The sequence below is a fragment of the Nuphar pumila genome, chromosome 10 (genome assembly GCF_984573655.1).
Source record: "Nuphar pumila chromosome 10, dmNupPumi1.hap1.1, whole genome shotgun sequence".
NCBI lineage: Eukaryota > Viridiplantae > Streptophyta > Magnoliopsida > Nymphaeales > Nymphaeaceae > Nuphar > Nuphar pumila.
In genome coordinates this window covers 6982263-6993526 of record NC_143258.1, presented here as the reverse complement: position 1 = coordinate 6993526, position 11264 = coordinate 6982263, and the positions used below count along the sequence as shown (strand labels likewise).

At 38.2% G+C, this 11264-nt stretch overlaps 1 protein-coding gene across 1 annotated transcript; it reads left to right on the top strand.

Moving 5' to 3' along the window:
• The first annotated feature begins 378 nt into the window (after positions 1-378).
• On the top strand, positions 379-1859 carry LOC149823404 (uncharacterized). Its single transcript, XM_090018815.1, has 4 exons — positions 379-537; positions 649-1027; positions 1130-1455; positions 1532-1859. The coding sequence occupies exons 1-4, from the start codon at positions 432-434 to the stop codon at positions 1642-1644; spliced, it is 924 nt and encodes a 307-aa protein (XP_089874941.1). The 5' UTR covers positions 379-431; the 3' UTR covers positions 1645-1859.
• The last annotated feature ends 9405 nt before the right edge of the window (positions 1860-11264 follow it).

Here is an 11264-nt window from a genome sequence, read left to right as displayed (position 1 = left end):
ATTCAAAAGCACTAGCAATCTTTAGAAGCAATGAAAAATTAGAATTAATAAAGATTGCAAAAACAAGGTTTGCTTCACATTATACTACTTTGAAACGCTTGCTTGATGTGAGGGAGAGCTTAAGGCTCACAGTAATTTCAGATAGATGGAGTGATTGGAAGCAATCATGCACGGATGAAATTATGAAAAAAAGGGCTGTTACAACAGAAACAACTGTTCTTGATGAAGAATTTTGGGATTCTGTACGTTTAGCATTATTGATTACAAAACCCATCTATAAGATGATTAAATTTTGTGATCAGGAAGGCCCTATAATTGGTGAAGTGTATGAAGGCATGGACAACATGTTGGGGGAAATCAAAGACAATTTAAAAGGACAACCAGATTTATATGAAAAGATTCATAAGATTGTCTCAAATAGATGGGACAGAATGAATGTGCCTCTCCATAGTCTAGCCCACATGCTTACTCCAAAATATTACGAGTCGGAGTATCTCAAAATCCCAGCAGCAGGAGGGGTCAAACGAGTTTCTCCTGGTAAAAAATTAATTCTATCTATTTAATAAAGTTTAAAGTTAAATGATTTAATTATTTTATTATTTCATTTGCATTTCTCTTGTTATAGTTACTAAACATTTTTTTTTGCAGAAAAGGATAATGATATCTTAGACGGTGCAATGCTTGCGCTTGAAGTCATATCTTCTGGAAATGAAGAGTTATCTACACTTTATAGGTCACAACTTGTGGCTTTTGCATCAAGAAGTGGAAGATTTAGCCGAAATGCAGCACGAATAGATGCACTGAATCCTACAATGTCAGTGCTTAATTGGTGGCGTTTTTATGGTGGTGATACACCGAAGTTGAGAGCATTAGCCATTAAGGTTTTATCTCAACCTATTAGCACATCTTCTGCAGAAAGAGTGTGGAGCACCTATAGTTACATTCACAATGTTAAAAGAAATAGGCTCAATGAAGATCGTGCTGATACCTTAGTGTATATTCATTCCAATCTTCGATTGATTGACAGGTATAATTAAACTGTGTTGTACTTTTGTTTTGGTATTTTTTTTCTATTTTTTTATCATTGATTGTTTATTAACATTCATATTTTATATTCTTGTTATAAAAGGTGCAACAATCGCTATAAAGAAGGGCCTAGTCGAAAATGGGATATCAATCCAGAACTTCCTATTGTAGAAGAAAATACGTTGAGATTAGAGGATATGCGATGGAGAGATTTGGATGATAGTGCACAACAATCAAGCACTATTTCCAAATCCAAACATAAAGATGCACAACCAAGAGCTCCATTACCTCCAATAATTATACGTACAAATGAAGTTCAAGAGGATACAAATCAATCCATCAGAGCTAGTAGAACTGCAGATATACAAGAGCGACCATCAGTTCCTCATGGTCGGATTGATCGTTTCTTTAGCCGGAGACCTAGGCAAGGTATGTTGATATTGTGTTTTTTATATTTTAAATTATGGTTTTTGAACATTTTAACTTTTTAACGTATTCATTATAGGAAATGAAGGAAGGAGCAGAAGACATGGTCGTGGAGGACAAGATGCACGTGATGATGCAGAAAGTTCGCGATCTATTGCTGACTTGAAGGGGAAGAGAAAGATGACAGATTAATGAACTCTTGAATTATTATTTTTTTTTTATGATGTAGTTGGAGTTGTCCAACTTAAAAACTTTTATGTTACTTTTTTGTCATGGTCTTATAATATTTTTTTGGTATACTTTTATTTTGAATCTTGCATGATGAAGTGAAGTAGTGGATTATGTTAATTTTAAGGTTAGACTTAGAGTTTAGAACATTGTAGCTTATAATTTACAATTTAGAAATTTATAGCTTCCTATGTCGCTTCCGGTTCGCTTCCTATGTCGCTTCCGGTTCGCTTCCTATGTCGCTTCCGAGACGCTTCCTATGTCGCTTCCGAGACGCTTCCTATGTCGCTTTCGAGACGCTTCCCGGTTCGCTCCTAAGTGGTCCCCCGCTTCCCGCTTCCTAAATTTTTGAAAGTGCCTCGCTTCCCGCTTCCGCTTCCCGTATCGCTTCCCGCTCCCGCTTCCTCGACTGGCAACTCTGATCCTTACCTAGTGGTGCACCGCCTTTAGACTCACCCACTACCTCCTTAGCTACTTTTCTCATACCACCCGCTATCTTATTCCACATTGATTCTGAATCCTCCTCGAGACACCAATCAACTTCCTTAACTACCTGCTCTACAAACATTCCTTGTTTAGCTCCTTTCAGTGCCCACCACTTAATTCTAGGATCTATCCTATGTCTATCCCTTTTGCGGCATTGTCTAATTCTAAGATCTAAAATTAAGACTCTATGTTGTGTAGCTACACTTTCTCCTGGTATAACCTTACAATCGATGCAACAACCCCTATCTCTCTTTCTAAGTAGGAAAAAATCTATCTGACTGGTATTAACCCCACTTTTAAATGTTACTAGGTGAGACTCCCTCTTCCTAAACCAAGTGTTTGCTAAGATCATATCATAGGACAAACAAAAATCTAAAATCCTTTCTCCACTTTCATTTCTTTCTCCTATACCATAGCCTCCATGGATATTCTCAAATCCATCCCTACTAATGCCTACATGTCCATTAAGGTCACCGCCGATGAAAAGCTTTTCTCCATAAGATGTCTCTTGTACTACTCCATCTAAATCTTCCCAAAATTGATGCTTAATGGAATCATCTAAACCTACTTGAGGTGCATAAACACTAATAATATTAATAATATCCGTACCTAATACTAATTTAATAAGTAAAATTCTATCACCCTTCCTACGGACCTCAACTACATTATCTATAAACTGACGACTCATAACAATCCCTACTCCATTCCTATTCCTATTTATTCCTGTATACCAAATCTTATATCCCCAAGGTTCTATCACTTTAGCTTTCTCACCTACCCATTTGGTCTCTTGAAGACATAAAATATCAATCTTTCTCCTACACATAACATCTACTAACTCTACCAACTTACCAGTTAAAGACCCTATGTTCCAAGTGGCTAACCTAATTTTATGGTCTTGGACTAACTTCTTTACCCCCACCCGTCCAACAAAGTGAGGGAACCCTTGCCTATTTGACACCACACCCGGGCGCCGGTGTGACGCGTCGCTTCTGGGCGACGACCTAGCAACCCTTGCACATTTATCACTGCCTCCGGGCCTAGAGAGTACAGCGCGTCGCTCAGTAGGGAACACCCCAACGAAATTCTGTCCATAAAGTGATCGGAAGATTACTATCATGCATCATGCTCATCGCACTCTCAACAATATGGCGATGCTTTCTTTCAGCAATCCCATTCTGCTGAGGTGTGTGCGGGCAAGACACCTTTTTCCTTATCCCATTACTTTGAAGAAAGTTAGTAAAGTCAATGGAAGAGAATTCACCTCCTCCGTCACATTGGAAACTTAGGATGTTTTCAGAAAATTGGTTTCTGACAAAGGAATGGAAGTTACGGAACAACTTGAAAGTCTCAGATTTATGTTTCATGAAAAATATCCAGGAATAGCGAGAATAACTGTCAACAAATAAAAGATAGTATCTAGTTCCAGACATAGAAGCAACTGGAGCAGGCCCCCAAACATCAGAACAAATAGTCTCAAAAGGTCTTGAAGCTCTTTTATTGATAGAATGAAATGGTAAAACATGACTCTTACATAAGAGACAACTAAAACATTTGTTGTCATTTACATTTATTCCTAAACTTGACTTGGGAATGAGGTTACTTGAAACAAGCTTCTCAATGAAATTATTGCTGCAGTGACCTAGACGACCATGCCAAAGATTTGGCTTATTGATTTCAGAGACACTAAAAACGCAGGTAGGATTTTCAGAAGACAATGGTGATTGGAGCTTCAAGTTTGGGTCTGCAGAGCGAATATGTGCTGAAGGATCTTCTTGAAAAACATACATATTGCCTTGCCGTTTCTCTCTAGCGAACGTCTCCTTCGTGCAGAGATCCTTAACAAGAACAGAAGAGGGAGTAAATTCAACTGAGGCTTTGATATCATCAACAAGTTTAGAAACTGAAACAATGTTTTTCTTGATATTAGGGGCATAAAGAACATTTGAAAGATTGATGGAAGATTCAGGTAAGGGTATGATGGAGTTTCCAATATGCGAAACAGAGTGGTTGAAAAGAAGTGTTTTCTCTGGTTACGGGTCATGGATCTGAAGATCCAGACCCGTGACACCCACTTCCTCATTAATGGCATTATGTAATATTGATTATTGTAAAAAGGGTATTCTAGTACCCTAATTTTGTTTGTAATCTCATGTTAACATAAAGTAATACACAGCAGCCGACCCATGTACAGCAGGGTATCGGTTTTCCCAAACCTCTCTCTCCCTTCCTCTACCTCTCTCTGTTTTGCAGCTCCAACGTGGAACGGACTGGAGGTTGCAAAACTAACATGGTATCAGAGCCACGCTTCAGCTGAAACTGGGATCGATTCAAAAGACACGTCTGAAGATCCTTTTCTCCTCTATTTCCTCTTCCAAAGTCTGAAAATCAATCAAAAAAAAGGTACGGCTGTTCTTGTTTTCTTTTCTTTTTGGATTCACGACTGACCTAGTCAGTTTCATTCCAAAGTCTGAAGATCCTACACCTGTTTCCTATTTCTTTCTGGAATCACGACTGACCCAATCAGTCTTAGCAGATCCTACACCTGTTTCCTATTTCTTTCTGGAATCACGACTGACCCAGTCAGTCTCAGCCTGTTTCTCGCCTCTTTCTGGATTCACGACTGACCCAGACAACTGAGATTTCTTTTTTGGTTTCTGGGAATCACGACTGACCCAACTAATTCTGTTCGCCTCTTTTTGGATTCACGACTTATTCATCCCTTCTTTTCTCACCCAGCCAACTTATTCACGTCTTATTCACCCAGCCAACTTTGGATTCACGTCTTATTCATCCTCTTCTTTTCTCAATTTTTCTTCCTACAATTTCCTTTTCTCCTACGTTGGTGGTGGCCGAACCTTGGTTTCGCCACTGTTTATTTTTATCTCTTGAGTGCTTCAGCCCAGATTCCCTCATTCTGCCATTAACAAGCCGACATTAGGAATACATATGCACATTTTTTTTTGGATTTTCATATTCGATATTCCATTTCATATACAAATCAGAAATCTGATTGTCTTTAAATTTATGTTTCGTATCAGCAATCTGAATTAGTTCCTGCAAAAAAAAAAAAGGAAAAATTACAGAAATGCAGGTGTAAGCAGATTGTGCTGAATACATTCTTCATTCTGTGAAACATGAATTCTCTTTCTAACCAGTCAGTTCTTTCTTCAAGTTTCCTCAGCCAACTTGTGTCTGAAAAATTAAATAATGGTAATTTCTTGACTTGGAAGAGGCAAATCATACCTTTCATTAGGAGTCAGGATCTTTCTGGACATCTGGATGGATCCATTCCAGTTCCTCCTGAGTTCATATCACAAGAAGAAAGGGACAGCAAAGGGGAATCTACTACCGTATATGTTAGAAATCCTGAATTTGTGGCTTGGATGAAAAGAGACCAAGCGCTTGTTGCTTATATTACATCAACACTCTCACAAGAGGTTCTTGTAGCCATTCCAGATGACTGCACTGCCATGCAACTTTGGAACAAACTTGTTCAGACATACTCACAGGTTTCTCAGGCCAGGATTATGTTTCTTAAAAGAGAATTTCAAATGTTAAGAAAGGAGTCCATGACCATCATGGAATATTTGAACAAAATGAAGGTCATCACAGATCAGTTAGCAGTTGTTGGAAGTACAGTTTCTGATAAAGATTTGGTACAGCAAACCCTCAGTGGATTGGGACACGACTATCATATGATTGTCACTTCTCTGTTATGTTTACCTGAGCTGCCCAATTTTGAAGATCTGCGTGCAAAATTGTTACAATATGAGATGAATCTAAAGGGATTTTCTGAAGAATCATCTATGCATACTGGGGCACAAGAAGTTCTTGCTACAGGGGTTACTTATGCACGAGGACGAGGAAACTATGATATCAAGGGAAAAGGAGCACAAGGTAGAAGTGGTCATGGAGGTCGTGGATTATTGCCTACCCCCAACTCATATACCAACCCACAAAGACAGAGGCCAATTCCTACTTGCTTTCTGTGTAATAAAAGGGGGCATATCAAAGCTAACTGCTGGTTCAATCCCCTAAATAAAGGAAAATCAACACAAACTGAAGCAAAAAGAGGCACAGACAATACAAGGACCAGCGGAGAAGTAAAGAGTTGTTATTGTCAGCCTTAGCAGAATTGAATCTGAAACAGAATGAACAAGGCACTTGGTACGTGGATTCTGGCGCAGCGACTCATGTTACTGGTGATGCAGGTAAGCTCCTAAAACTTGTTCCTTACATTGGTAGAAGTAGTATAGTTACTGGAGATGGATCACACCACTTTGTTTCGCATATTGGAAACTCACCTCAACCACCATCTATAATATGGTAAGTGGACAAACTAAAATGACATAACAATGAGTGACACACTCATACTTAGAGATCATATACCAAATCATTCTAAAGTCCTAAGGTGCCCATAACTCACCTCAATCACCATCTATAATATGGCAAGTGGACAATCTAGAATGATATAACACGAGGTGCCCATAACTCACCTCAACAAACATCTCTAATAAAACAATAATAAGGCCAAACAAGTGATGCATTAAATAACATGTGATGGACAAATATAAATGCCACAAAAAGGCAATAAACACTTTAGGAATCATTTTTTCAAAGAAAAGAGGACCGATTAAAAATTGAATCAAAGGTCCAATATAATCAATCACAATAATATGCTTTATAACAACAATTTTGCATAAATCTGAATTATGCTTAATCTTCAAAAGAAGTCATTTATACAAAAAAGACTTATTATGCAACTAACACAATTTATGAAATATTAAGCAACATCATGCGTAAGAACCAATTTGGAATAATCAAAAAGTCAAAAACAAGCCTCAACTATGATAGATATAAAGTGCAATTAAATGCACACCAAATGATAATAGATACACTTTTATGCAATGCAAGATTTTTAAATGACAATAATCTTGAATGAGCAAATAACAAACTTAGGCCAATATAGGCATTCATAAAGATGGTGAAGTTTGAAAATCTTATGAAATCCACTATTGTAACTTAAAAAATGATGCTCACAACCAATCTTCTCACAACCATGAAATCTTCATAAAAGAGTATATACTCACAAGAAGATTATAAGGACCGAAAGGCTCCTTAAAGAGAGCTCAAAAAACACACAAAATTCCCAAAGAAGGGGGAAACTCCACTAAAGTGGGAGAAATCCCAACAAAGAAGAATAATAGATTTATTAAAAAACCTTATGGTAAAGTAAAATTGTACTATGGCATAAATCTATAAAATTAAACATTTATCGAGGAAAAATTCAAAACTCTTAAATTTTATCAAAAAAACATGACTTAATAGATTATTACCAACTCCTAATGCAATAAGTACGCAACAAACATTAGTGAAGACCATAAATTTTATAATGGGACAAGCTCTTTAAATCAAATTGAAAAAATCTTTTAAGAGTATAAAGATGCAAAGAAAATCACCATATTCCATAATACTATTTTAAAACTTAATTCAACCGAAAAAAACCTTCTTAATTAAATGTTGCTCATATAAAAAGGACACATTAGGAAAGTGAATCAAAACTTATTAAGGAATTTTTCATATATGTCAAGCATTTTTCAAAAACACTACACCTCACAAACATTTTAATCTTAACATACCTTTCTTTAAAGACTTACCATTCATATAAAAGGTATTCTTATAAACAAAGTTAGGTTTAAAATATAAATTCAAAGCTCCAATGGTCATAAATTTTTACTGACTTATTAAAGCAAGTTTTGAGCAATCATATATCTAATTTTTCGCCAAACAAGTTATCATTTAAAATTTTTCAAAAAAAACATACGAAAAAGTATGTATACGAAAAAAATTCAATAGAGTATCAAGCAACTTCAAATTTTTATAAAAAGACATAATGACAAAGAGTACACATAAAAAAAAAACATATTAAATTCTTCATACAATACTTAAAGAAATAGAATGCATACCGAATAACTTTAAGAAAGAAAAGAGAGAGAAATGAATACTTCACCATTTTTCTTTAAAAATTTCTTGAATACCACGCTTCCCGATGCACCAAAGAGCAACTCGATCTCAACCGAGCTTTGATACCATGTTAGAAAGTGACTTTGAATACATTAGGTTCAATAATGAACCCATACACATGCACACGAAGTGCGAATATACCCACTCAATGGAACAACACAAGCACTAGGGGTGGCAATCGGGTCGGGTTGGCGGGTTGGCGTGTCAGCATACCTCAACCCGAACCCGACCCGTTTATTAAACGGGTCGACTGTGGCAAACACGAACCCGACCCGTTTAATAAACGGGTAACCCGACACGACCCGCCAACCCATTTAATAAATGGGTTGGGTCGGGTAAACGGGTTTTCAGGTTCACGGGTCAGGTTGGCGGGTCGGGTTGGCGGGTTGACGGATCGGGTTGGCAGGTAGGCAGGTTGGCGGGTCGGGTTGGCGGTCGGGTTGGCGGGTTGACGGGTTGACGGGTCGGGCAGGCGGGTTGACGGGTCAGGCAGGCGGGTTGACGGGTTGGCGGGTCGGGTTGGCGGGTTGACCCACCCGCCTAACCCGTTTATTAAACGGGTCAGCCGGGTTGGCGGGTTGGCATACCCCCAACCCGAACCCGACCTGTTTAATAAACGGGTTACACGGGTCAACCCGTTTATTAAACGGGTTGGCTTAAGCCCAACCCGAACCCGCCTAAGAGGCGGGTTGGCGGGTCGGGTTGGCGGGTCGTGTCAGAAATTGCCACCCCTAACAAGCACATCATGTGCTAATACACAAACCCATAAAAGGGGTAAATATGACTTAAAGTCATAAGTTGAATATTATTGAGGAAAAAGGAAGAAGAGGGTAAAAATGGAGCATAAGCTCCCACAAGGAGTAAGGGAATATAAGGGGGAGACCCCTATTTATAACACAAGAGAGGAGCCGCAAAGGGGGCTCCCAAAGGAGTCGTTGGGAGCCCCCAACAGTCACATTTGTGATCGTTGGGGGCTCCCCAACGACTTTTTGGGGAGCCTCTCTAGGTGGCGCAAACCCAAAAAAAGAAAAAATTAAATTAAATTACAAACATATTCCGAATGGAATATGCGTAAAACTGTGAAATGTCTAAACTACCCCTATGCCTATAAATAGAGAAATATATTTTATATATATAATTAGGATAATACATATGCATATATACAATATATGAATATGTATTATCCTTTATATATATAAAATATATATAATATTACAAAGATTGAATGATACATTTTAACAAGGAGAGTGCCCACTTGCTTCTTATGCAACAAACGAGGACATGTGAAAGCCGATTGCTGGTTTAATTGCAGAACAAAGGAAAAATAAACAAAATTGAAAATAAGTCAACTACGATTATGGACTCGAAAGCACCATCTGCAACAACTTTTACTATCTGCATTGTCACAGATGACGATCAAGCAAAATGAACAAGGAGAATGCTAATGTTGATTCTGGTGCTGCCACACATGTCACGGGTAATGCGGGTAAGTTATCTCACTTATTGCCTTATCTTGAAAAAGGTAGTATAGTTACGGGAGATAAAACTTATCACTCCATCAGTCATATTGGCAATGCACATGTTCCTCTGTCAAAGTCCTCACTTCACTTGTCAAATGTCCTTCTTGCTCCTAATATTAAAAAGAACATTGTCTCTGTGGCTAAACTTGTTGACGATATGAATTCTTCAGTCGAATTTACTCCCTCATCTGTTTATGTTAAGGTTTTTTGAACGAAGGAGACGTTCGCTAAGGGGAAGCGACGAGGAAACATGTACGTCTTTAAGGGGATTCTCTCAGTTTCAGTTCTCCAGTTGGAGCTGTCCAAGCATTCTTCAGTATCTTCACCTTCAGAGTCTTTGTCTTTCTGTCCATTAGAAGTTTTTTATTCATCTCATTGTAATAAGCCAGATATCTGGCACAGTCGCTTGGGACATTGTAATCGGGGTTTCATTGAAAATCTTGTACCTGATGGTCTTCTTCCAAAGTCTAGTTTATGTTCCTTTTTAGAGAATAAAAAATGTTCATCTTGTGCACTCTGTAAATCCATGTTCTTCCTTTTTATGTTATTAATAAAAGAGCTTCAAAACCATTTTGAAATTGTTTCTTCCGATGTTTGGGGACCTGCTCCTATTCCTTCTCTCTCTGGCAGTCGTTACTATGTTATATTTATTGATTCTTATTCTCACTATACTTGGATATATTTCTTGAAACATAAGCATGAAGTTTTCCGAATATTTCAGGAATTCCATTCGATGGTCAACATAAAGTTTTCTTGTAATATTGTGCATTTACAATGTGATGGTGGAGGAGAGTATTCGTCGATGAGTTTATTGCTTTTCTTCGAGATAAAGGCATAAGTCGACAAGTTTCTTGCCCCCATACCCCTCAACAAAATGGGGTTGCAGAGAGGAAACATTGTCATATTGTCGAAAGTTCGATGAGCATGTTACTTGACAGCAATGTGCCCATTGGTCTCTGGACAGAAGTTTTTCACACAACTGTTCATGTCATAAATCGTCTTCCTATGGCACTTCTGGATCAGAAATCCCCTTATTATACCTTATTTGGGCAACATCCCTCTTATGATGAGCTGCGTGTTTTTGGTTGTGTATGTTATGTACATATTGATTCATCTTTGTGAAATAAGTTTCAGGACAAGGCCGCTGAGTGCAGATTTGTTGGGTATGCGGATGAATACAAAGGCTATCGATGCTATGACTCTACCACAAAACATATTAGGACCTCTCAAAATGTTGTTTTTGATGAACAAAATTTTTAGATCAATGACTCTGAACCGTTGTCATCTCGAGCATTAGAGGTGTATCATCTATGAATGAGCGCAACCCTTTTTGCCAATACAGGAGAGACATGTCAGGCGCCTTGTCCTTCCTTCAACTTGAATAAGGAGTTGAGTAACACACAAATCCATACCGAGCCATCCTTCATTGAGCCACCTCCAGTTGAACACTTTTATGGACAGGTCTACACTAGAAGGGACAAAAATACTGGGCCGAGAGATGTGGAAATCATTTCTAGTCATCCGGCTCAAAGGTCGTCACGCATCAGGCAC

Excerpts from the sequence above, each read along its gene's own strand:
- LOC149823404 (XM_090018815.1), top strand. The coding sequence starts at position 432 with ATGAATGTGCCTCTCCATAGTCTAGCCCACATGCTTACTCCAAAATAT. Across the intron at positions 1,028-1,129 it reads AATCTTCGATTGATTGACAG|GTGCAACAATCGCTATAAAG; the intron begins GTATAATTAAAC and ends TTGTTATAAAAG. Across the intron at positions 1,456-1,531 it reads TAGCCGGAGACCTAGGCAAG|GAAATGAAGGAAGGAGCAGA; the intron begins GTATGTTGATAT and ends TATTCATTATAG.